This window comes from Daphnia pulex, chromosome 10 (assembly GCF_021134715.1).
Source record: "Daphnia pulex isolate KAP4 chromosome 10, ASM2113471v1".
In the NCBI taxonomy this organism is placed as follows: domain Eukaryota; kingdom Metazoa; phylum Arthropoda; class Branchiopoda; order Diplostraca; family Daphniidae; genus Daphnia; species Daphnia pulex.
In genome coordinates, this window is record NC_060026.1 from 11,632,037 (window position 1) to 11,656,624 (window position 24,588).

A 24,588-nucleotide genomic window follows, 5' to 3' on the forward strand; every position below is an offset into this window, starting at 1 on the left:
CCAGATGGCACTCACTACCATAGATTTTCTAGAGCTTTACATGATCAAAAGATCAAAAAGTGGTCAAGAGGGATCGACCGTATTCTTCTAGTGTTATCCGAAGTACTGTCAGCCGCAAGGCGGATTGTCAAGTTGCATTTACTATTGTAGAAAATAGTATATCCACGTGTTAAAAAATTGGAATTTGGATCTGAATGTTTTCTCGCTGGCCCTCTCAAATTAGTTGACTATATTTTTAAGATTTAAAATGGTTTTCTATTTCGTCAGCACCGCCGTTCAACCCAGTTGCGCACTTTTCATGGGAGAAGAAAAACATGAAAGTAAGAAGTAATCAATCAGTAAGATATAAAATGGGATTATTAATCCTTGTAGTAACAACTAGATGAGGAGTTGATCAAGTGGGGATGGCCTGAAGATGTTTGGTTCCACGTTGACAAGCTATCGTCAGCCCATGTTTACATACGACTAAACAAGGTAAGGGTTTTTTTTATTAAATCAAATAAAACAATTTTTAATACAGCTCTGTTACTATTCTTATTTGTAGGGTCAAGTAATTGATGATATTCCAGCAGCCATTTTAGAAGATGCAGCACAATTATGTAAAGCGAACAGCATCCAAGGGAATAAAATGAACAACATTGATGTTGTTTACACCCTGTGGTCTAATTTGAAAAAGACTCCTGGTATGGAAGTTGGACAAGTTGGATTTCACAAAGAAAAAGATGTACAGATTTCCTTCTTAATGTGTTCCTATCCATTATCTAACAATCAAGTTTTATAGGTTCGCAAGATTAGGGTGGAGAAAAGAATTAATGAAATTGTAAACCGTCTCAACAAAACCAAAGTTGAGAAAAAACCTGATTTAAGGTTTGAAAGAGAACAGAGAGACTGTGCAGAAAGAGACGACAAGAAAAGGCTCCTTAAAGAACAAAAAGAAAGGGAGAGAGAAGAAGAAAAGCGAAAAAAGGATGAAGCTGAACTAAGGTGACCTTGATTTACTAAACACTATATTTATTTTTTTACACAGAAATGTTAATTTTTACATGTTTAGGAGCTACGATCGCTTGCTGAAGCAAACGAACATGAAGACCAATAAAGATGATGATGGAAACGATTCCGATGACTTCATGTAAGAAATCGCTTACGTTAACAACCAGCCGAGTGTATGCGAACTCGATCACAAACCGATCAGCCTTTTCGTATGAAGTATATGTGCTATTAAAATATTCCTCGCACTTGACTCGAGTTTTCTCTTGGTCAATAAAAATGTGGAAATAAAACATAATTTCTTAATATATTTTAATATAGGGAGATTATAAGTATAGCTATGATTAATTCCAGATGACCAATTTTCAGATCTTGACATTTTGTTTACATTAGCCAAAGGTTATGATGACGAGCAGATCTCTCTAAGTCATCAAATGCCCATCGATAGTTATTGTTTACCACTGAAATATTGTTTCGAAACCACACTGAGCACCAGAGTCGCGCAACACAGGAAGTGATTCTCACCCCCAAAAAGATTGGCAACTTCCGTCTGAAAGCGGAAGAAAATGGGTGTAAACCAAGACTTCTGGTTTTCATTCAGGAAATCAAACAGAAATTTTTATTTAATTTTATTAGTCGGAAGCGAAACCAGGATCTCTAAGGAATACGGATTTCCTCTCACATTTATTTCCTTCCTACTGCGACGTCAGAATCTGTTGGACGGGTAGTTGACCTCAAAAGTGAAACCGAGACATCAAGTTTAAAACGTTCGAGACGGAATTCAGTCTTCAAGTGGATACCGTCGTGTATGCTGAGTGCTTTCGTCCACTCCGTCTCGACTAGAGTAGAGCGCAATGCCGAATTCCGTGTTAACGTTCAAGTCTCTGCTGATGTTTTGGCTGATGTGTTCTATGGGCTCTGACTGCGCCCCAGTACTTTCTAAACCAATTAACGCCACTAGAAAAATTCCCCAGTCTTCTAGCCTAAAAGCAGCTGCTCCAGCCGTCGTCACCACCGCCCAGCCTCCGCTTTCATCCCTGTCCGTGAGCACCAAACCATCAGCGTCAATCCATCCTCAAAACTTGTCCTCTCCGGAATCGATTCGGAACGTTTCACCCACGGAAAATCATAACGTTGCATCCCCAAGAAATGTTGAAGGAGCGACTGTAAACGTAGTTGTAAGTGTCCCGTTCGTTTTATTATGTAACCAACAAAACAATCGAAAAATTTAAAGTTCGTATTTAATCTTAATCCTTTCATTTTTTGGTAAGATGGGGTTTCTGCAAAAATTTGGTTACCTAGAAGGCCGCCAGGATTCCAACTCGGAAGCCTTGTACAGAGAAGAAGCCGTGATTGATGCAATCAGAACCATGCAGAGTTTCGGGGGTCTCTCGCCAACTGGAAGGATGGACAACGACACCTTACAAGTAAATTTGTTGCCCTCTGAAACCGTTCGTGAACTTGTTTCCCGTTCATTTTCCGCTTAACGAAAATTTGGTAACATTGTAATCTGAACCTATCATTAACGTAATAAAGCTGCTGGTGACTCCTCGTTGCGGTAACAAAGACGTGGAATTGGATAATAGCGAACAGCAGTCAAACAGACGGCGAAGGAAAAGGTTCGTGGTCGGCGCACCCGGTTGGAACAAACGAAGAATCACTTACTTGTAAGAATGTTTTAAGAGCTAATCAACCAAGCCTTTTTGCAACTGTTAATCATTTATTCATTTCCCTTGCGTTTCGAAAGTTTAGCTAACTGGTCGCCCAAAGTAGGCGATGAAGAAACGACAATTCAACAACTTGAAAGAGGTAAATTTGTTTCTTGTGACTTTATCATTTTCGGGATTATTTTAATTTGATCTTTTTAGCCTTCAAGGTATGGTCGGATTATGCCCATCTCAAGTTTGTGCAAGTACCAACTCCAGACGCGGACATCACTATCCTTTTCGGTCGCGGATACCATGGCGATAGGTTATAGATTTCACCTATAAAATGTGTTCAAGTTATTTCAATTGAATTAAACCAAAAAATTGCAGGTATCCTTTCGACGGTGTTGGTTACACCTTAGCCCATGCTTACTACCCTTATGAATTTGACAATTTCGGTGGCGACGTTCATTTCGATGAAGACGAGCCGTGGACCGTTAACCCGGACGAGGGTTCCGGTTAGTCCCTTCTTATAAAACTTCCAGTCTAAATTTGTGTTATTCAATTTTCTTTTTCGTTTTAAATATTTCATAAGGAATTGACTTTTTCACCGTGGCAACGCACGAACTAGGGCATTCCCTAGGACTAGCACATTCCCCCGTGCCGGGCTCCGTCATGTTTCCCTACTACAAAGGATCGCAACCGAATCTTCAATTGGATTACGATGACATTCTAGCAATGTATCAGCTCTACAGTAAGGAAATTTGCCACTCACAATTCATCGATCAATTGAAAATTGTTTTCATTAAATTATATAGTTTCGAGGCAAGTGCACGACGATCGGAATGAAGATGTTACAACGACGACAACCACCACTACCACCACAACGCCGAAACCCCAAACTACCACCGAGAAGGTGTCGACCATCACGACGACGCAGCCCAGGCCTACAAGACCCACGTCTAGGACGACAACGCCCTACGATGATTACGAAGACTACAACGAGGTTGACGACGATCACAGTTCGAAAAGCGGAAGCGGGAAAACGGAAGCGACGACCGTTTTTGTAAGGGACGAAGAGATTACGACGACGACGACGACCGAGAGAACGGTGACGATCAATTACGAGGGCGACTACGAAACGGTGGATGACCATCGCAGGAAGTTGAACGCCACAAACGAAGATCAATCACCCAGGATTCCGGATATTTGCCAGGGCCACTTTGACGCCGTTTCCGTCCTCCGCAACGAGCTGTTCTTCTTCAAGGGTCAAGTAAGTATATACCGGACACTTCTCTATTTGAATAGTTATACCCCCCAGCAGCTATATTTCTGTGCAAATTGGAAATGTGATTCCTTTGGCTCGCAGTACGTTTGGCGACTCCGTCAAAGAGCTGCAATAGACGATGGATATCCAACCCACATCCGCCATCTCTTTCGCGAACTTCCAGAATCCTTGCCCAAAGTGGACGCACTGTACGAGCGTCCTAATGGACACATTGTCTTCTTTTCCGGTATATATTAATAAAATTTAATTTGATTGGCCATCCGGTAGAGATTGTATACACATTTAATTAATTATTTTTAAAAATATTCAATAGGTTCAAGTTATTGGGTATTTGACGGTGACCGGATGGTGGAAGAGAATTCGAATTTGAGCTGGCTCGGACTACCGGACGGACTAGACCATCTAGACGCCGCTTTCGTTTGGGGCAAGAATAAAAAGACTTACTTCTTTAGGTATTTTTTATCTTTTTGACGTACGAGAAGAATAATCGAGGCCGTGGCGTCGATTAGAAAACTTTGAAAAATAACTTAGGTTAATTCTTTCTCCGATTGTTTTTTTTTTTTTTAGAAAGAATCTTTACTGGCGCTACGACGACGTTAAAAGACAAATGGATCCCGGCTATCCGCACGATCTGTCCAGGTGGAGAGGTGTAACGTCCGATATAGACGCAGCCATGCAGTGGACTGATGGTAATTCAATTCATTCTTTAAATGCTTAAACTTCCCTTAAATTTTAATTATATCTTTGTGTTGTAAACTTGTAAGGGCGAACGTATTTCTTCAAAAACAAAATGTTTTGGCGGTTCGACGACACTCTGGTACGCACTGACATGCGCTACCCTCAAGAAGCCACACCTTTCTGGCTGGGATGTCCGGAATAATTTCCATTTTAAAAATTCCCCATTTATTAAAAATCTAATGATAAGATATACGACCTCTAACATTTTATACATACATCCATAGTACTTATTTGTTTGTTGGTTTGTTTCTCTATTTCATATTTTGAGAGAAAAAAAAATGCTACTACTTTTGTATGTTATACGCCGCCGCTTTCGTATCAGACGGAATGATTAAACGGAAATGTACGCTGATTGGAATGTTTTGAAATTTCTGCCGATTCGACAAGATTATCCCCCTTTTGCTTTTAGAAGGTTGTCTCATCGACAGGGTTGGGTAGAGTCACTTTCAGTCGAGGGTCGGCCGCCATGGCTCGCTGGATAGCCTGGATGGCGTTCGCATTTCCGGACCAGCTCCTAAAAAACAGTTGAATTCAGTTAATCCTGGTGGTTTATTTTCATTCCAGCAGGGTGAATAAATTAGGTGAAAGTTGTTAACCTTCTAGCGACTCCGTTCGATACGTCCCAATTGAGCATATTCTTGGCTCGTTCGTGAGCCTCGTCCGATCCGTCAAGAACAAGCCCAAATCCGCCTAGGAAAATAAATAATTAAAACTTGTTTCATTCCGAATTTTTTCAAACATGTTTTTAAATTTTTTTAAAACGTACCGTTCATCACTTCACCCCAACCGACGCCACCGCCGTTGTGCAAGGAGACCCAAGTGGCACCTCGGAAAGAGTCGCCGATGCAATTCTGGACGGCCATGTCTGTGCATTTTGATAAATTCGTTTTTTATTTTTAAACACGGAAATAACAAAACTATAAAACAGCCCAAAAGATTTATAGCCTCTCGACCTGCAGTAAAGGCCGATCCATCGTAGATGTTGGACGTCTCTCGAAACGGACTGTCCGTTCCGCTAACGTCATGATGATCTCGACTCAGCACGATATAGTCGGACACTTTCCCTTCTGGGATCCGATAAAAATCGTCAAATAATAAAATTCAATTTAACGATCTCAAAAAAAAAATGTATAAGAGATGAGTCAATTAGATACGAACCCTGAATAGCCTGGTTGAAAGCTAGAGCAATGGTGACCCGGGCCCTTTGGTCCGCGTACAAGATCCTGGCCTGCGACCCAACGACCAACCGGTTCCTGCCGGCTTCTTTGATCCACTTGATGTTATCCTGATACTGAACGGCAATGTTATCAGGTAAGCCCTCTTGAACGATGCTCTCCAGCACCTCTTGGGCGATCCTATCCGTGACTTCGAGATCCTGTTCCAATCCCGACGTGCAAATCCAGCGGAAGGGACCGAAACCCAACGAGAAAATATCCCTGCGCGCGTAAATTCAAATTTAAAAGTCGCGCCAAAAATTATTATTTATTAAAAAAATCAATCGATAAACCAACAAATTGGAACATCATCAACACTCACCCCATGATGTCTTGGACGTAGGAAGGATAGCGGAATTTCAGGCCGGTAGGATCGTCTCCAGCGGTGACGTCAGCCCCGCATCGCTGAGCCTCCAGCAGAAAGGCGTTGCCGTAGTCCCAGAAAAACATTCCGCGATCGGCTAGCGCGTTGATGGCCTTAATTTGGCGGCGCAGGCTGTCCTGGACGCGCTGGCGGAAGAGTTGCGGGTCACTGGCCAGCAACTGCACAGCAAAAGAAAAAAAAAATTGTGGGAAAATCCCCCCAGAGTTGCAAATTAATTGGGGGGGAGCTCAACTGCTGTGCACCACCGAGAATCAGAAGGATTTATTATATTATGCCGGGAGAGACGCGTATATTTAGCCTTACATCTTGCGACTCTTGATAAGATAATCCGACAGGATAATAGCCGCCGGAATAGGGATCGTGGCAAGACGTTTGATCCGATCCGAGCTCGACCAGCAGCTCGCCCGTCTTGTCGTATTCTTGGGCCAGTCTCTCCCAGACGAGGACGACGTTGCCGTGAAATCCGATGCTCGTGACCTGATTTATTCGGTTGATTGATCATCAATAACGTATATGCGACTCGTCTATCTCTCTCTTCTCTTTTGTTGGGTTGGAAAAGAGAAATCTAAAAAGGGAACAAACAAATCTTGTCTATATATACTTCTTTGTTGAGACGGGCAGTTTTGACGCGTTCCACCAGCCGATCCACATCGTCGATCATTTCCAGCACCCAGCCTTGATCGTAGCGCTTCTTTATCGCGTCATAACTGACCTATGATGTCAAAAATAAACAGAGCAACGATTGCCAAATAAAAAAAAGATAGATTTCGTTTGGTTATTATTGAGCTGGCAGAATTAATTAGCTGCAAATGGGTCTAACTGAACCTCGGCGACGATGCCAATGCATCCGCTAATGGTGGCCGCTTTAGCCTGGGCACCGCTCATTCCTGTAATTATCAACGAATTAAAATAATTTTCTAAAAATAAAATCGACGCAATCGAGAAATGAATTTGATGTTCATACCTCCAAGTCCCGATGTGAGAAATACTTTGCCGGAAAGATCGTTGAGGCCGAGATATTTCCGGCCGGCATTCAGGACAGTCAACTGCAATATAAATAATAGTTTCAATAAAAATTTAATTTTAAATTTGCGCCGAAAATTATTCGACAGCTCAATCATCACGAAGGTGATTGAATCAAAGTTTACTGTGGTCCCGTGAACGATGCCTTGGGGCCCGATGTAGACGTAACTGCCAGCCGTCATTTGGCCGTACCTATTTTAAAGTCATTCAACCCCCACAAAAAGATAAAAATTTCATTCAATTTTTCTTTTTTTTTTTTTTAATTTCCCAAAAGAATTTTTTTGTGTTTACATTGTGACTCCGAGGGCAAACATTTTGTCGTAGTGCTCGCGACTCGAATAATTCGGGATGACCATTCCGTTGGTGATGACGACGCGTGGGCCGGAGCGGGTGGAAGGGAATAGACCGAGCGGATGTCCGGAATACATGGCCAGCGTCTGCTCATCCGTCATTTCAGCCAGATAATGCATCACCAGCCGGAACTGGGAAATCATAAAGAAGATGCGGGAAATCCAAAATGGTTTCCATCTTTTTTTTTGGGTCGACATGTTTGATTGAATTGAAATTTTACTTGAACCCAATTGGAGAAAACTTGGCCGTTGCCTCCGTATGTAACCAATTCTTCGGGAAACTGGGCGACACGGGGGTCCAGGTTGTTCATAATCATATGCATAATAGCGGCGGCCGTCTTGGTCCGGCTCGGATACTCGGAGATGGGATAAGCTCTGTCGATCAACAGCCAAATTTATTCCAAACATCAAAAGGATCTAACGCCAATTCAATCGCATTTTGGCGGCTTACTTCATCGAAATGGTCGGCATGAAACGGTACATGTAAATGTGACCATAGTCTCTCAGCTCATCCGCAAATTCCTTGGCCAGTTGGACGTGAGTGGCCGGAGGGAAGTAGCGCAAGGCATTGCGAACGGCCAACTTTTAAATAAAACACAAAAACCAAAAAGAATTACGTATAAATAATGTGCTGGAGCTCCAAAAAAACGAGCCTGTCGTTACATATAATGTGCCAGAGAGGTTGTATCTACATCCCGACGTTAGCCAGGATAAAACTAAGGGAATGAAAAGAAGCTGTATTATTATTATAGAAAGCGTGGCGAGTCATCAACTATTGCCATAAATGGTCCGACTTTTTTGTTTTTTCTTTTGGGGGGGATTCAAGGGATTTGTGCTGTGGGAAACTTACGTAACGTCAGCCATTCGCGCAACAACAGATATCGCCAGCTACATGGCGAATTCAATCATTGGCACCATGACAAAAGCCGACACACAACGGAGGAGAGAGAGATTTATCACACGATACAAATAAATCAGGGAAAAATAAAAGAATAATCAGAACAAATAAATAAAAAAAAGACCTTCTGTTCCGTCGGGTTGAGTCGATGATTGCGAACAGGAGCGTGCGGAATGGCTGGATTTCGCTTCCGGGCCGGAGGCAGTGGATCTAAAAGCAAGTCGGAGCACAATTCAGCCAGTGTAGACATGATTTTTTGTTGGTTTTTACTCGGATGCGATTTTGTTTCAACACGTTTCAGTTCGATTTGGTTTCAATGGCGGCCAGACAACAACTGACGTTGGCTGGGCGAGAGAAGAGAGAAACGGGCACAACAAGAAACAGACGAAAAAGTGCAAAAGGGGAAGGTCAGATGGGTAATAAAAACGTTCCATAAACGCTCAAATGTTTTTTCCTTTTTCTTCTATTTTGTATTTTTCTTTTCTTTTTTCGGCGAAAAACATTATCGTCTTTCGCCTCTGGGCTTTCTCGCTTGTTGTTTGGCGCTCTCTCTCTTCTCCTTCGTAAATATAAACCGTAGTTGGGACTCGCCCCCTTTTGGGTCTGACATAATAAGCTGGTCCCGGTGAGCGGGACTGGCCGCAAAGATTTCTTTCAGCGCTTTTCTTCGTTTCTCTTTCGACGGCGTCAAATGAGACCACCGGATTTATATTTCAACTTGTCTCCTCTATAGCATCTTATATATAGTGTGTGTGTTACAATGGTGAGACTATGGACACCCCTAGAAACTTTGTCTTTTTGGTATTTTTAATTGGTCTGTTTATACCGGAGGGAATCCGCGCAGCCGAGGATGCTGCTCAAATCCGAAAATAAACATGTTGTTGCCCAGCTTGAGAAAAAGTCGGTCAACGTTCTCCTCCTCTCTGACTCTGACTAGACTCGGACCGACAACAATTTGTCCGGAATGATTGGACGTTTTTCTTGACAAGATGCGGAACACAATCATCCCAACGAAAATACATTGGAGCTGCTGGATGGAGGACGATGCAGAGGCTCTCTCGGCGAAAGATATAGTCTGAAAGGGTTACGCAACTCTCTCTTGTGTGCGTGGGAGTTTCAGGATTATTAGGATTTTTCTTTAGCGGAATAGAGAAAAAGAGAAATAAGAAAAAAGGCTTTTTTTTATTTTCTTTTTCTGTTTTTTTTTCATTTTGTTTGGATGGGGGCGGTAGTCGATGTCGGTGGTATTACGTCTCATATAAAAGAGAACCGCCGCCGATGTGTAGGAGGGAGGAGGGATATAATAGACACACCCAAAAAAAGAAGGAAAAAACGTCTTTGACAAATGTCTAAAAAGGCGGTGAATGCGATGCGCCAAGTGAATCGAATGCGCTGGGGGGGGAGAGACCGGAGAGAGTCCCGAACTATAACTTAAAAAAAAAACCCGTGTGTTCTCCTTTTTTAGTGCATAGGCCTACAAAAAAAAAATCTACCTGTAAAAAGACCTTGTCTTCTTTGTTGTCTCTTCCTGCCCATCTCTCGTCTGTTTTCTGTCCTACTCTACTCCGGCCTTTTATGGCTTTTGACGGTCTATAACAAATCACAAATACATTTTTTGGAAAAAAAAGTTTCATTTTATTTTTACAAGGAACAAAGTCGTCAAAAAGAAAACTATGAAATGTGTCCAAAAGACGGTGACGAGTTGTTTCTTATTTTTACCAGGGTGTCCTGTGTGTGTTGCAACAACCAGCCTCTCTCCGCATCGACTTGTGAGGGCTAACTTATATAGTTAACCTCTGCGCCAGAGTGTCAAGACCCAAGGAGCTCTGCCACCTAATCGCTATTGATCATTAATAACCAGATACTTGACCTGACTGTTTTCTTCTTCTTTATTTTATTTTTTGAAACGAATATGAGACCTGTCGAAAGGGAAGCTTGAACATTCTTTGTTATTATGGACTGTGTAGGAAGGAAAAAGTCATTACGAACTGGCTGGACAAAAAAATACTCGTCCGTCATTTCAGAAAAATTTGAGACCTGAAAATGGATGGTTAAAAGAAAAGAAAAAAACGGTTAACTATCGCTTATATTAAGGGAAAGAAATGTAGTGTAGGCCTATACGTATCGTTGGAAGACACACTCGATCGCTCTCAGGTGACATTATCGCCTGGGTGCGAGCTTCTTGGTCGCTCTCCTGAGGGATAGAGGAAGGTGCCAAAATGGGTCCCAGAGTGAGAGACGCGCCGACACGGTCGAGATGAAAACATTCCAACCGAAATAATACCGCTATATTATTTTTATTTTTTTGAAAAATAAAAGGGAAATAAGGCCTACTCTATACATCCTGTATATCTTGGAAATACGTTATTTTCACTCATCTTTTCTCTACTCTTTTTAGATTTTCGACTTAACCGGCGATATGAGAGCTGATGCCCTGATGGGGCCGGGCCACCCGAACGACGACAACAATGGATAGCCCATTAGCGGGTCTGATGTATAAATATCAAGAGGAACCCAAAAGGAGCCCCACCTTCCCCCCCCCCCCCCCAAAAAAAAAAGTCAAGGGCTGAAAAATATAACCTCGTACTATATATTATAAGCTCTGGTCAGAACTGTCTCCAGGTCCTCCTGTCCACCGCTACATAGATATATCATGGGGGGTATACAATCTGTAGACTCTTGTTAGTCTCTCTTTTAACTTGATGGTCTACTGGTAAATAGAGGTGAACCCCATTTTTTGAGTCGAACAAACAGCAGCGACCCCCCCGTCCAAAAAATAGACAAAACACCCTTTTCACTTTTACCATCGGCCGGACGTGTACAATGGAGAATATAGACCAGTCGAAAATCTGATTTCCAATATGTGAACAAAACCTTTTATTGTATCCGCATTCGTTCCCTTTCATCTCTTTTCCCCCCTTCACTCAATCTATCTATCTATATATACGAATATATGTACACTATTACTGATTAGTTCCGGTCGGGTGGAATCCTCCAAGGCAAAAAGAGACACAGGAGTTTTTAAAGGGGGAGATCCAGCTGTCATACACGCGCGCCGGGCTCTTTTTCGGCCGTCCTGCGCTCTATACACGCTTGGCTAGCAGCGGCAGCAACAACAACATCTCTCCCTGCCCAGCTAGAGATAGGAGAGAGATGATATAGTAGCCTTAGATATGTGCTGTGTACGTAATACTCTACTTGATGAATTGTTGAATCAATTTGACGCACCGATGCGAGTCAGAATAGGACGACGACGGCGGGAGCGCCGCTGAGAATTTCCTGGGAAAATCAGAGAAAATGCGCCAAGTCACGAAGAAGAAGAAGAAACAAAAGGCGTTGCGTAATAATCATATCATTCCAACCGGTCCGCGACTGTTTCGCGGGAAAATAAGTTGCAATATTCTCCGAAATATACAACGGGATTGATGTGGCGTTATCTAAGGATTGCGACATTATTAGAAAAAGAAATAAAGAAATGAAGCGCAACGGACTAGAGGTATGTGTGTGTAATCCCGCCGTATATACACACACAAACAAAAGGGATTGAAAGTTTGGAATAGATAGGAATAATGCAATATATAAGTTTCAGCCGCCGACCAACAGAAAAGAACAGATTATATTGCAGACCAGCACAGTCAGAGATATTACATCAATTGCCTTTGATTTTTGGCCGGCTGTTCTTATATTTTATGGCTATATAGACAGTCTCCTTGTGTAACTGTACGAAGATGAGACAAACACTACGGGAGAGATATAACTAATTGAACGGGGCGGGTAGCGGCGGTGTGCAGGATATCACAGAACGTCTAGAATGTTTCTTTCATCAAAATCTCGGGTGTTGTAGACACCAACATCAGACATGCGAGAATATCTCAGACTATATGTACACAAGAAAGATGTATAGCTCTAGCTGCTGCTGCTGTATAGAGCTACAACACGGTAACAAGGGGATAAATACGTCAATATGCACAGACGATCAATAATGGCCCAGCGCTTTTAGCTGCTGCTCTTTTCTATAGTATACATCTGTCAGCTCTCTCTCTCTCTCTTGTATACATGTTTGTGTGTGTGTGTCAAACTGTTTTGTTTTACTATTAGAGCTTATCTGAAATGACCCACTATATTTCCCGTCGTACAGATGCTGTGTCCCCTATCATTTTTGTGTTGGAATTTTTTCGGGCATAACTTGGCGTGTGTTCGACAGTAAACGGGTGATGGACCGCGGTGCTTACAGAGACGTTCGAATCGTTTTTTTCTCTTTTTTTAAACGAGCAGCAGCTCAAACGGAGAACAATGATATCATCGCGCATAGGGTAGGAAAAAAGAGAGACACTTTATGAGGTTTGCGAAGGAGAAAAATGTTGATAGGATCGAGAGAACCCACAGAAAAAGTCTTTTAAAAAATATAAAATAAGAAAACTATAATAATAAGACTCTACGGTGTGGACTGTTGAAAATTCACTGTCGGTACAAGGTTATATACTATATAGGATTTTTATATTATTTGACTGCATCTTAATATATTTTGGACTTTCTCACACGCCACCATCTTAGGTCATACACCGTATATATATATCTATCTCTCTCCCTATAGATTTCCCCCCTTTTTTTTATTTGGAAATTCATTTGTCAGCCTTGAATAATATGAGAAACTGGAGATGAAGAGGAGGGCAAGTCACGCACGAGACCACTCACCGTGAGAGCCTATATAATATACAGAGCTCTAACAATTTATCAACTCTCGGAAAGAAAAAGGCTATATAGAATCAGAAATCTCTCGGCTTCAACACATCTAACATCTATCGGTCGTTTGTATCTATTATGTGTTATATCATTCAATATCTCCGAGATGTGATTTCATTTTCCCTATAGTCTATAGATCTATAGATATACAGTTTGGTGTGTTCCAGTTATAATGATAACAAGAGGTATGTAAAAGTGATGGCATGGCTTCCGATGTATCAATCAAAAGTATTTGGGTATAAATAATAATTCGGAGAGGTAAAATGAATGATGGCACAAAGTCGATTGAGCGGTCGGTCTATATAACGGCGGTACTATATAAGAGAGAGAGAAAAGAGCGATTGATAGCCGCATTGAAAATGATAACCAAAACGGCAAAAAGAAAAGAATATAAAAATAAAAGGCGGCGCTTGTTTTGTTCTTGTTGCTTTTGTTGTCGGATATCACACACACACACGGAAGAAGATAAAAAAAACCTCTTCCAGCCGACACACCGCCACAAACAATAATAGGCATTAAAAAACTATACCCCCCAAATAAATACAAAAGAAGATGTATTAAATGTAATTTAGAATAGATATATGTACGGCAGCTACGCGACGATTTTCGTACACATTTATCAAATAACGGCGAAAAAGCCGAAGAGCGGAGATATGAGAAACTTGAACAAAAGCAAAAACAAAAAAGAAATAATTACGCTATAAAAATCCAACAAGACAAACAGCAGTCGGTTGGCTTTCTGAAAGGCGACCGTATTTCATTGCCACCGGAATTTATTTTCTTTTCTTTTTTTTTGCGGTGCAGAATTTATTCGTTTCCGTTTCATTTCCTTGATACTTAATAGCCCGCCCACTATGACTTGAATCAAAATAACAACGTTATTATATCGTAGCCTTTTATATATATAGCCGTTAGGTATATATAGATATATATCTATAAGCTATATATATAATAATAATCATTGATAATTCTTCTTTCTTTCTTTCCTTTTCTTCGAGTGGCTTTAGGGCGAATTCGGCGTTTCTATGGCTCTGCGTGAGCTGCCGGTGATGGATTGTCCCGAAGGATATTAATTGATTCTTTTTTCTGTGTATAGGCGGCCAGCCCGCGCCGGAGAAAAAAAAAACGGAATAAAAGACAAAATGGAAGGAGAGAAGTTGGGATCGGCTAAGAGCTAACTCATTCGAGCGGGTTACAAGTCATCACAGTTCCGCGGTGATAAGTAAAAAAATAAAAATCGCTTTCTATACATAATAATATCAATCTACTTATAGACCATACCCCATTGGCAGTGTTATATAGCCCCATTCAAATAACGTCTTTATATATAGTTCTTCCAAGCCGGGCAGGGGTATATATAGAGCTCGTCAGTCAGTTTGACAGGCCCGGCTGTTTGTTACACTTGTCAGTCGCAGAGGGAATGAACTGGGAAATGGGGCAAAATGGGTTAGATCAAAATAAAAAAATGAGTAAAGAAGAAGAAGCCCTTAAAAAAAAAATGATTATTTCATATAGTATAGCTGCCGCTATCTGATATGTATGCTACTGGTACATATAAACAAAAATCCTCCCCCCTCTTCTCTGCTGCTTGCTTGCTTCCCCATTTTTTTTATTTCATTTCACCTATTGAACTTTTCGCCGGCTCCGACGACACAAGACAACAACTGATACGGGAGAGAGGGATGTGAACTGAACTATGTGTATTAGCTTTCTCACAAAAATTTTAAGACTCGGCAATGCCGATCCCGAAATGAAGATTTGCCCCGTTCAAAGTTCATTTTTTTATTCCTCTACACGCTGTTTATATACGTACACAACTTCCTTTCCAACCAAATAAAAACGAAAGTTCTGAAATAAATTTGAAAAAATTAATTAATTTGAAAGTTTCGATCGGCAGCGATTTCTCAATCGGCGATTGCGGAAATGGAAGAGAGAAATCAGCTACTGATGGTCGGTATATATGTGTGTGTTTATTGTGTATACACACACTGAGCGGCTTTTCACAGCATACACACACACAGCCGAGTGTGTGTGTGTGTGTGTGGTATAGCTCCAAGAGCGCAAGGACTGGCCATGTTTCATTCAGTCAGACTCTGTCCACCGAACGGAACGGTTTATATCTCACAAGCGCTCTCAACTGTTTGAGTTGTTTCTCTCTAGCTCCATCATCAGTGTGTGTGTGTGTGTGTGTGTCCGGCTGCCTATATCTATTTACAATCTCGTAGAGTATATACATATACACAGCAGCCCTCCCAGCATCCAGCCAAATAGAATTCATCGCATCAATTTTCAATTTGATTTCCTTCCGAATTTTAATTTTCCGTTGTGCGCGTCCCTGTGAAAATAATAAATGGTGCGCTAGTAAATTTCAAATCTCCAAATCCCATCCAACGCTGGAAGAATATAGAAGAAAAAGACAAAGTGCAATTTCTTCCGCCAAGTTAATGAAGGTTGTTCCATCTTCTCTCTCCATCCCTGTACACCTTTTTTCGCCCCTTGACGGGCCAAAAAGAAAAAAAAACTTTTGTGGAAGAATAAAGGGAGGAGTCTGGGGATGAGAGGAGTCATCAATGAGAACGTCTACAATTAAGTGGCCGCGCTGAAATAGTTGCCCATCTCTCTCGCCAAAGAGAAGAAGAAACTCTAAACTAAAATACAAAAGAAGTTGGGACACGCAAATTCTTGAAGGTGCCGACCGATGGGAGAGGAGCGATCGCCCGCTGCGACAATGGCTACTCACCACCTGAACATTTTACCAAAATCGCTCAAAGGAAACCGTAGTGCTGAATATTAAATTGAGTGTGCCGCAGCATCCCTCTCTGTGCTAAAATTCCATCTCTTCTAAAAGAAGAAGAAGAAGAAGTAAATCGACCTCGACATCGCCACCTTTATTTTCTCTTCTTTCCCCCCATTCGAAACCTTTTTAGGAAAGAAAATTCTTTTATTTTTCCGGGTTAAATTCGAATCCCACAAGAAAAAAAAAACAGCTCCGCTGGGACGTCCGTCTCTCACCTCTTCAGTGTCCAAAGGGTTCAAAAAGAAAAATCTTTTTTCCCTTTTTAAAAAATCGGCAACATTTCTCAGCTCAGGTGAGTTTTCCAACACAAGCACTAACCTTTTACTATATTATTTCTATATATCGCTCGACTGTATAGATATTCCATAAAGGGTTTTCTTCTTTTTCCTCTATTTTTCTGAATGATGGTCATCCGATTTCTTTTCCAATCCTTTCGGCCAATAGAGCCCATCATCATAAAAATCGAGTATATGCACCTATATATAAAACCCCCTATATACATATAGATTGAAAAAACCACCATATAAAAACCGATAGATCTACCATCGACTATCAAATTCCAAAAAGCCGCGAAATTTTAAGATTTTCAATTTGTATAGCGGAATTTTAGATTGTTGATTTAGGCCTATACACTAACCCCTATATATAGTCACACAGCAATCGTGTGTTGATTTAGGTTCGGACGTGTGTGTGTGTGTGTATAGTTTGAACTGGACTTTTGTATGGTCGTGGCAGCTGAATAGTTTTCAAAGGCCATTATGCCTTTTTGATTTAAAAAAGGTACTACCACTCGACAAAAGGGGGTAAAAGAAAAATATAAAAAGGGATATGGTTGTAAAAAAGGACTGGCTGCTGCTGCTGGGCAGAAAGCCAATCCTTTTTTTCCATACACACAGCACAACAGACGGGCAGAGAGAGCGACATTGATTATCGGAATCGGAAATGACCAATGGCGCGAGTGGCGGGCTCTGCGATATTTACATTTTGCAACTGGGTGGATGGGGGAAAGCTACTTTTTAGCCAAATGGATAACGGCGGGGAGTTACGTAAGAGAGTTTGATAGAGAAATTAGTGGTGTATAGACTTTGGTCTTTGATGCCGTGATGGCACGTTTCGGCTCTTGCCCTTGCGGCCAGATTCGTTCGGCCGTCTAACTCGTCGCCTTTTATATTCTAACCCTTTTGCTTATTGGCATCCCTTCCTCCTACTTGAAGATCGAACCGGAAGGAAGTAAAATGAAAAAGGAAGGAAGGAAAAAGGGGAGAAAAGAAAAGGGAGAGAGAAGCGGCGGCCGTTTCGCGGGCCCTCCCGCCCAATCGATTTCAATTTCTTTGGCTCCGTTTGGTGCTGGCCGAGATGGAGACGAACGTTCAATCGCGTGTGAGCTCATTTCATTCATCGAAGAAGAAGAAGAAGAAGATACGAATCAATGGATTTTAATGAACGGAATAAAAAAAGAAAGAAAATAAAATTTCAAAGGCAGTCTCAAAGAAAAGGATTGAATTTCAAAAGCCCAAACGTTTCCAACCGTCAATGGCGGGAAATTCAAAAAAAGAAACAGAAAAATCGCTAATAATTCTAATGAATTCACCAATAAAAAAGTATTATATAGAAATTGTATAGATGTATAAAAAGAAGCTCTCGAATGTGTCACGTGCGCCAAACAATGGCGTGGCGTATTTCAGAAGCTCACGAACCCACACACACGCGGGATCTATCTCGACTTGTTTCTTTTTCTAGAAATAAAAAAAAGACAAAAAGGAAAAAAGCTCCTCGCGTTCGAGATTTGGTTTGCCGATTTGTCTTTTGTGCGCGCCATTATCTATAAATAATACACCATACCCCTTTTTGTGTGTGTGTGTGTGTGTGAGACTGTATGCGATCATAAACGCTGACGACTCTCCGGGAGTAAAAAAGAAAAAGAAAAAAACGAACGAACGAACGAGCGAGCGCTTAGAAGAAAATAAAAAAGACAATCGGGAGTGGGAGTGAACATGAAATAAGAGGACAATGTCTAAATAGGAAGAAGGACGTCAGCAAATGAAGGCAGACAAGAGAGAGAAAAAAAGGAGTCTGAGAGACTATAGAGATCGGCAACAATGAGGGGATAAAGCACGACGACCAGCCGCAAAAAGGAATGAAAAACAAAAGAAAAAGAATTGTATTACATGTGAGCGGAATATCTAATATAGACTATATAGCTACGAACTGACTGATGATGATGCATTCGCCAATTGTTTTCGAAAAAAGACTAACACACACAAAAGCCCGTGATTTGTTGATATCATCATCATGTCCTCCCACACACTCGGTCCCCTTTGGTGAGGAACAACTGCGAGCTGGTCGTACGGCGGCGGCGATAATGAAATCGTAAATCTAAAGGGCATTAGCTCTAACTCTTTTTTTTTTTTAAACACTCACACGTTCGGATGGGGGCGTGAAAGAAATTTAAAAAAAAAAGAATATTATTACATTAACGTACAAGTCTGCCTGTATACTAATAATGACCGATTCAAAGTTAGCGCCGCCAAAAAAAAAGTGCTGCTGCTTTTAAGAGTGTGTGGCTCTTAAAATTCGGGTCTTAAATCTATCGGGACGCGACGGGCCGCGGGTACACGACGCTCCACTCGCAGGTTAATAGGGGACGACTCGTTTCTAGCAGCCAAACAACAACAACACGACCATCAACCCCTCGGTCGTAGCACGCGCTCCCGTATAAAGGGAAAAAGAAAGAAAACAACACAAAAAGTGGGCGTGTTATTAGCTTCTGGTTGAGGAGGGAAAAAATAAGAATTTAAAATAATAATAAAAATAGGAGAAACCTTACGCAGTGCTCACATTAAATAAGAATAACAAGAGTATATATATAGCAACTATTTTTAGACGAAAAAAAAAATTCGTTTGTCTAACCCCCCCACTCTAAGCTGTTATTTTTAAATGGAAAAAAGAATAAAATAAGTAAATTCGGCTGTGTGGGCGGGAGAAAAAAGGGAAAAGTCAAAAGAGTCACGTAATTCGAGAGAGAGAGTCGACCCTGAAATCCTATCGTGTCACACACACTGATTCTAATCTCTTCAAAATTTGTCTCTCACTTTTGCAGATTCTCCTGTTTTAGTTTCGACTTAAATAATCAACGAGCGACTGTATACAATCAAAGGTCGACAAGGTGAAACGGAAAGAATGCCGAGTTCAACGTTGCAGCTGATCCAGGCCAGCGAGCCGAAATACATGGGACAGGTAAGCCATCCAATATCGCACAGTCATGCTGGGCTGGATAATTATAATATTATGACATGTATACCTAACTATATCTACCCGAATAATAATATTGACTTGATGTATAATTGGATCTGCCACAGTAGACACACAAAAGTCAGTGGGGTGGTTGGGGGCGAGCTTTATATGCGGATGACATAATAATATTATAGACAGATGTATATTCAACTTAACCTTACGTAACATTTAATAGAGAGAGAGATGGGCTTCCCTTGATTTCCAGTTGGTTGAATTCGGCGATTTTCGCCAATGTGCTGCAGTAATGGGACGGGGGGAGAGAGAACGAGGCTTTGGCGCGTAACCGATTCGCTCCGAATCACGCAACCGTATAAATCCAACTCGGCATGCAGAACCATATTAGGCGACTTATTATACCGTACTAAAGCTAGATGTACACAGACACACAACTGCTGATATTCCTTACAAGGGAAAAGCCAGCCAGAGAGAGAGAGAAAAGTTCAATACAAACACATAAAAAGAAAAATTTGTTATAAAATAAATTTAGACCGGCTTTCGGGTTGCGTAATAACAAATCAAAATATTTATGGAGTCGTTTGGCGTGTGTGTGTGTAACGACACACGCTCAACAGCGTTGTAAAACACATCAATGATACAACGATATAATAACACGCATCGACATATATTGGATAATATAAATAAATTCGAATAACCAATAATACAAGCCCCAAAAAAGAAAAGATATCATCGCGGTAGAGAAAGAGAAATGTATATTGGTTAGGGTCCACAGTCGGGGTATGTCAAACTTTCGTTTTCTTTTTCCTCATCTCCAAAAAATAAAAGGAAAAAAGATGAGCTAAGAATTTTTGTTTACAGACTGCCACATATGTTTACGAGAGAGCGCGGTGTTCCAATTAAGGCGCTCATGGCGCCCAGCAAAGTTGAAAAAGAATCAAAAAATGTTTCCCGAGAGGTCCTGAGACGAGCTGCTGATTATATACCGAGTCGCTCTCGTCATGATCGACTGGCGATGATAAGCCACACAGGTCCCATTTTTATTTTATTTTCGTGTGTATGTGTGTACACCCCCGTCAGGTCCTTTTATGGGCCGTGTTAATAGCCTCTCTCTCTCTCACGAAAAAATTAGGCCTCCCAAAAAATATTCTCAGACGTGACGACCAAGGAGCCGACAGGATCATCTACCGGCCTACAGGCACCTTGTTAAATAATCACGTACACCCCAGGCTGGCTAACATATAATAAATAATATCGATCGGGGCGCATAACGAGTTATTGCATAATGAGGTCAACCAACCCGACTGGAGATAGAGCAGATATTCCCATCAATGGGTGGGTGGGGGATATAAAATTCCCATAAGTTAATTTATAACGTCAGCATTCATATGAGACTCAACGCCCACCAGACGGCCACATATTGTTCCCAATAGATTAAAAAACAAAAATACTCGAGTCAAACAAGGAATGACAAAATTGATTAAAAAATGGTTTCCCATTCATTCAGATATTGGCAACTCTGGCCGTGTCGTTGGGTCCGTTCGCGGCCGGATTGGGCAAAGGTTACAGCAGCCCAGCACTGGCGTCTCTGCAGAGTCTCAACGCTTTGCACCAACATCACCAGCACCAGACCAGGGGTCACTGGGGTGGCGCTGGGAACAGTTCGGCACCGATCCGGGCCATGGCCGGCGGGGCATTTAGCGTCTCCAACCAGGAAGGCTCTTGGATCGCCAGCCTGTCGCTGCTGGGCGCCCTGTTCGGCGGTCCGCTGGGCGGTGTGGCCATGCGCTACGGTCGCAAGCGGACCCTGTTGGCCGTCTCCATCCCGTTCAGCTTCTTCTGGCTGCTGACCGTCTTCGCCAACAGCGTGGCCATGATGTACGTGACGGCCTTCGGCTGCGGCTTCTGCTCGGCCATCGTCCTCCTCGTCTCGCACGTCTACATCAGCGAAATCGCCTCGCCGGAAATCCGCGGAGGACTCTGCGCCCTGGCCAAAATGGCCAGTCACGTCGGACTGCTGGTCAGCTTCAGCCTGGGCGCTTATCTCGACTGGCGGCGGCTGGCCATGGTCGTGACGGCCGCACCACTAACTCTCCTCATCGCCGCTTTCTACGTGCCGGAAACGCCCAGCTGTTTGTCGCTGAGAGGCCGGGAGGACGAAGCGGCCGAGTCGCTCCAGTGGCTCAGGGGCGAGGAGACGGACGTCCGTCAGGAGTGGAACACCATCCAGGCCAATGTCAAGCGACAGAAAGCGCCTTGTGGCTCCTTATCGGCCATGTCCTCGACCAGTTCCGGGGCGGCGGCAGCGGCCGCCGCAATGGCCGCCGTCACTTCTGATGGAATTCCGTCGCTGATCAAGTCCGGCACTCCGTTGTGGAGGCAGAAGCGGCTCCTGCGTCCGGTGCTGACCACCTGCGGTGTGATGCTCTTCCATCGCATGTCCGGCGCCCACGCCTTCAACTTCTACGCCGTGCCCATCTTCCGGGCTTCCTTCGCCGGAATGGACCCGCACGGAGCGGCCGTCATCGTGGCCTTCGTCCAGCTCCTGGCCTCCATCACGTCCGGTCTCCTGGTGGACACGATTGGCCGTCTGCCGCTCCTCATCGCCAGCAACCTGTTCATGACGCTGGCCCTGGCCGCCTTCGGCACATTCATCTACATGGAAGGCGGCTCGCTGGTCCATTCAATCGCCTCGGCCGGCCTCCAGCCGTCGGCCGCCGCCGACTCCCAACTCGATTGGATCCCGTTGGTCTGCGTCCTCATCTTTACGGTGGCCTTTTCCATCGGCGTCGGACCCATCGCCTGGCTCCTCATCAGCGAATTGTATCCGCTGGAATATCGCGGCGTCGGCGGGGCCATCACCAGCTGCTTCTCTTACGCCTGCGCCTTCGTCAGCGTCAAGACGTTCGTCGACTTGGAGTCGGCCTTCGGACTGCACGGCGCCTTCTGGATCTACGCCCTGGTGTCACTGCTGGGCCTTGTTTTTGTCCTGGTTTTCGTACCGGAAACGCGCGGGCGCGGATTAGACGAGATGACCGACTCGGCCGCCGACGCCAATCTCGTCATCAATAAGAATCACGCGTGATTGCGTCAATCATCACCGGAAAAAAAGAACCCAAAAATTAAATTAAAACAATTTCATATTTAGGAGGAAAATTTGAATTTGGCGCCCTATTGTTTCAATGGCTTATCTTAACGTGTACAATTTCTTTCTATTTGAATCTAAAATTTTATTAAGGATAAACTTTTGAACTCCATCATTCTTTTGAATCAACGATAAATTAAGACTTTGACATGTATTTTGGTGTACACACGCTATACATAATTTACGAATAAGACGTTCTTTTGATTGTTTATAATAATGTGAAACGCGATTCGACTTAATTATTAGAATGATTTGACCCCGTGGAATAATGTGCGAATTTATTGTGTGAAATATGATTCACTCTGGTGATTTTTCGGTTTGAAAGATACGAAATTCTGTATTAGAAACCTATTATACTCTCTCATCCATTTCCTGTTTTGCAAATAATATTTATAAATTATAAATATTCTCCCGCGTGTATCATATGATGTAATTTGTATAAAAAAAACCAAATTGTTTTCGGTTGAATTATGGAATTTTGAGCGGACCTGTGTAATTGTGTACAGTCGACGAATAAACAAAAATAAAAAATTCGATAAAACAGTTTTTTTGGAAATTGCCCAAAGAGAAAATGACGATAATTCACGACCATTTGATTCGATTGGAAAATAAATTGTGTCTTTTATTTATTTATTTTTTTTGCGCATTGCTGTGTCCTTGGTCGGCACGATCCGCACCTTAATAGGTTTTTTTTTTCCTATATAGAAAAAAGCACGCCAGAGTAATCGATTCCGCACACGCGGTATAATATCCATCCAGGGAAGAGAATTGTCGTCGCATATATCTATTTCGAAATCGAACATTTGGCGGCAAAACTTTTTTTTCGCACAGGCCCTTTTGGACGATCCCATCCGCCGCGACGCAATCTGCGCGCACTCTAATAATAATTTGATACCACAGCACTAGAGGAAAAAAAGTTTCCGACGTGCATAAAATGTCATTGTCTATAGAGAGAAAAGAATTTCTCTCTCTAGCCTTTTTTATCGCCATCGTCCTTCGCAAATGTCTGGGCGACACCAATTCCGAATGAAACACACGCAACAACTCGTTGGCATCCACTCTGCTGCTATGCTGCCCAGACGTCGTTCCGTCGTCTCACCTTGTTCGTATATTTTCCCCTTGGCCAAAAAATCACAAAGAAAAATGTCTTCCGCGTCACGCGACAACTACACGCCAGGAATTGTCGATTTTTTGTTTTTCGCCATGAAATAAATGTACGCAGATTATTTTTAGATTTTGTCTCAAACTTTGATTCTATATTTACACAAGCTCGCCGTTCATTCATGCGAGTTTGATTTCAATTGATAGTCTTATACCCTTCAATTCTTTTTCAAGTCCCGTTGTAATAAGAGCGATCGACAGTTGCTTGAAACTCTTTTCCATATAGAAATCTCTCAAGGAAAAAAAGCTTCGAATGTGTGTACAAAGTCCCACGATTAATGGAATAAAGCTGCTCCCCCCTACACAGGATAACAGTTGAAGAGGCGCCCATAGAATGTGGGAGACCCGCGGAGTAGAGAAGAAGATGGAAGCGCATTTCACGCGGCCCTTTTTTGGAGAGGCTCTGGAATATTCAGCAGCTCAGAACAGCCTCGGTGGGTGTACGTGTGTGTGGCCGTCTGATGGACAGACAGCTAGCTCTAAAGGAACTTGAAAGTTTTTTATTTTTTCTCAAGTGCTTGTCTATAATATGCCGATGGAAAAAAGCTCTCGGGATAGTATAGATGTCTGCTGGCCAGCGCTCCAACCATCTTTGTTCATTCTCACATTAAAAAATAAATAGATATGATATTCAAAATGGTATATAGTAGTACGCTATCAAAGTGGTTTTTTCCCACCCAGGCGAAGGGTTGTAATATAATCCTGTCAGGAATGTATTGGAAGTTTGAATCCATCAAATTTCTTGATTATTGAAAGAGGGTAGTGAATAAGGAATTCAACGTTCGTGTGTCAACAATGTTGTGATGTGATCACGAAAAATCGCCCCTCGGCAGGAATAAGAATCTAAAGAAGACAATCTGTGTGTGCGTCACAAAATATATGGGGTTGTGTTATAGTCAAGAGCGTGAGAAGCTCATTCACGCTCTCTTCTTCGTCGTCATCTTTTTATTTTTCCTCGTCACCA

General features: G+C 42.4%; 4 protein-coding genes across 5 annotated transcripts; 3 read left to right on the top strand and 1 right to left on the bottom strand.

Annotated features, from left to right (window-relative positions):
• Positions 1-48: 48 nt before the first annotated feature.
• Positions 49-1,280, top strand: LOC124205821 (coiled-coil domain-containing protein 25-like). Its single transcript, XM_046603339.1, has 5 exons — positions 49-320; positions 383-474; positions 545-724; positions 782-984; positions 1,052-1,280. Exons 1-5 carry the CDS (start codon positions 248-250, stop codon positions 1,131-1,133), a joined length of 630 nt encoding a protein of 209 aa, XP_046459295.1. The 5' UTR covers positions 49-247; the 3' UTR covers positions 1,134-1,280.
• Positions 1,281-1,412: 132 nt separating this feature from the next.
• On the top strand, positions 1,413-5,011 carry LOC124205818 (matrix metalloproteinase-2-like). Its single transcript, XM_046603336.1, has 12 exons — positions 1,413-2,165; positions 2,259-2,414; positions 2,524-2,654; positions 2,735-2,796; positions 2,856-2,958; positions 3,024-3,151; positions 3,229-3,387; positions 3,452-3,906; positions 4,003-4,147; positions 4,235-4,373; positions 4,489-4,610; positions 4,686-5,011. Exons 1-12 carry the CDS (start codon positions 1,842-1,844, stop codon positions 4,799-4,801), a joined length of 2,040 nt encoding a protein of 679 aa, XP_046459292.1. The 5' UTR covers positions 1,413-1,841; the 3' UTR covers positions 4,802-5,011.
• LOC124205817 (urocanate hydratase-like) lies at positions 4,802-9,065 on the bottom strand. Of its 2 annotated transcripts, XM_046603335.1 has the most exons (15): positions 8,654-9,065; positions 8,083-8,213; positions 7,853-8,006; positions 7,573-7,763; positions 7,407-7,473; positions 7,223-7,304; positions 7,084-7,145; positions 6,860-6,970; positions 6,562-6,735; positions 6,196-6,416; positions 5,818-6,095; positions 5,613-5,726; positions 5,426-5,524; positions 5,256-5,349; positions 4,802-5,173 (listed from the first exon to the last, which is right to left on the bottom strand). In XM_046603335.1, the coding sequence occupies exons 1-15, from the start codon at positions 8,777-8,779 to the stop codon at positions 5,065-5,067; spliced, it is 2,013 nt and encodes a 670-aa protein (XP_046459291.1). In that variant the 5' UTR covers positions 8,780-9,065; the 3' UTR covers positions 4,802-5,064. The 2 variants fall into 2 exon arrangements, with proteins under 2 accessions (XP_046459291.1, XP_046459290.1); XM_046603334.1 differs by having other exon boundaries at positions 7,223-7,473; positions 8,654-8,886.
• A 6,282-nt stretch (positions 9,066-15,347) lies between these two features.
• LOC124204249 (facilitated trehalose transporter Tret1-like) lies at positions 15,348-23,012 on the top strand. Its single transcript, XM_046601294.1, has 3 exons — positions 15,348-16,361; positions 19,170-19,306; positions 20,826-23,012. The coding sequence occupies exons 2-3, from the start codon at positions 19,250-19,252 to the stop codon at positions 22,401-22,403; spliced, it is 1,635 nt and encodes a 544-aa protein (XP_046457250.1). The 5' UTR covers positions 15,348-16,361; positions 19,170-19,249; the 3' UTR covers positions 22,404-23,012.
• The last annotated feature ends 1,576 nt before the right edge of the window (positions 23,013-24,588 follow it).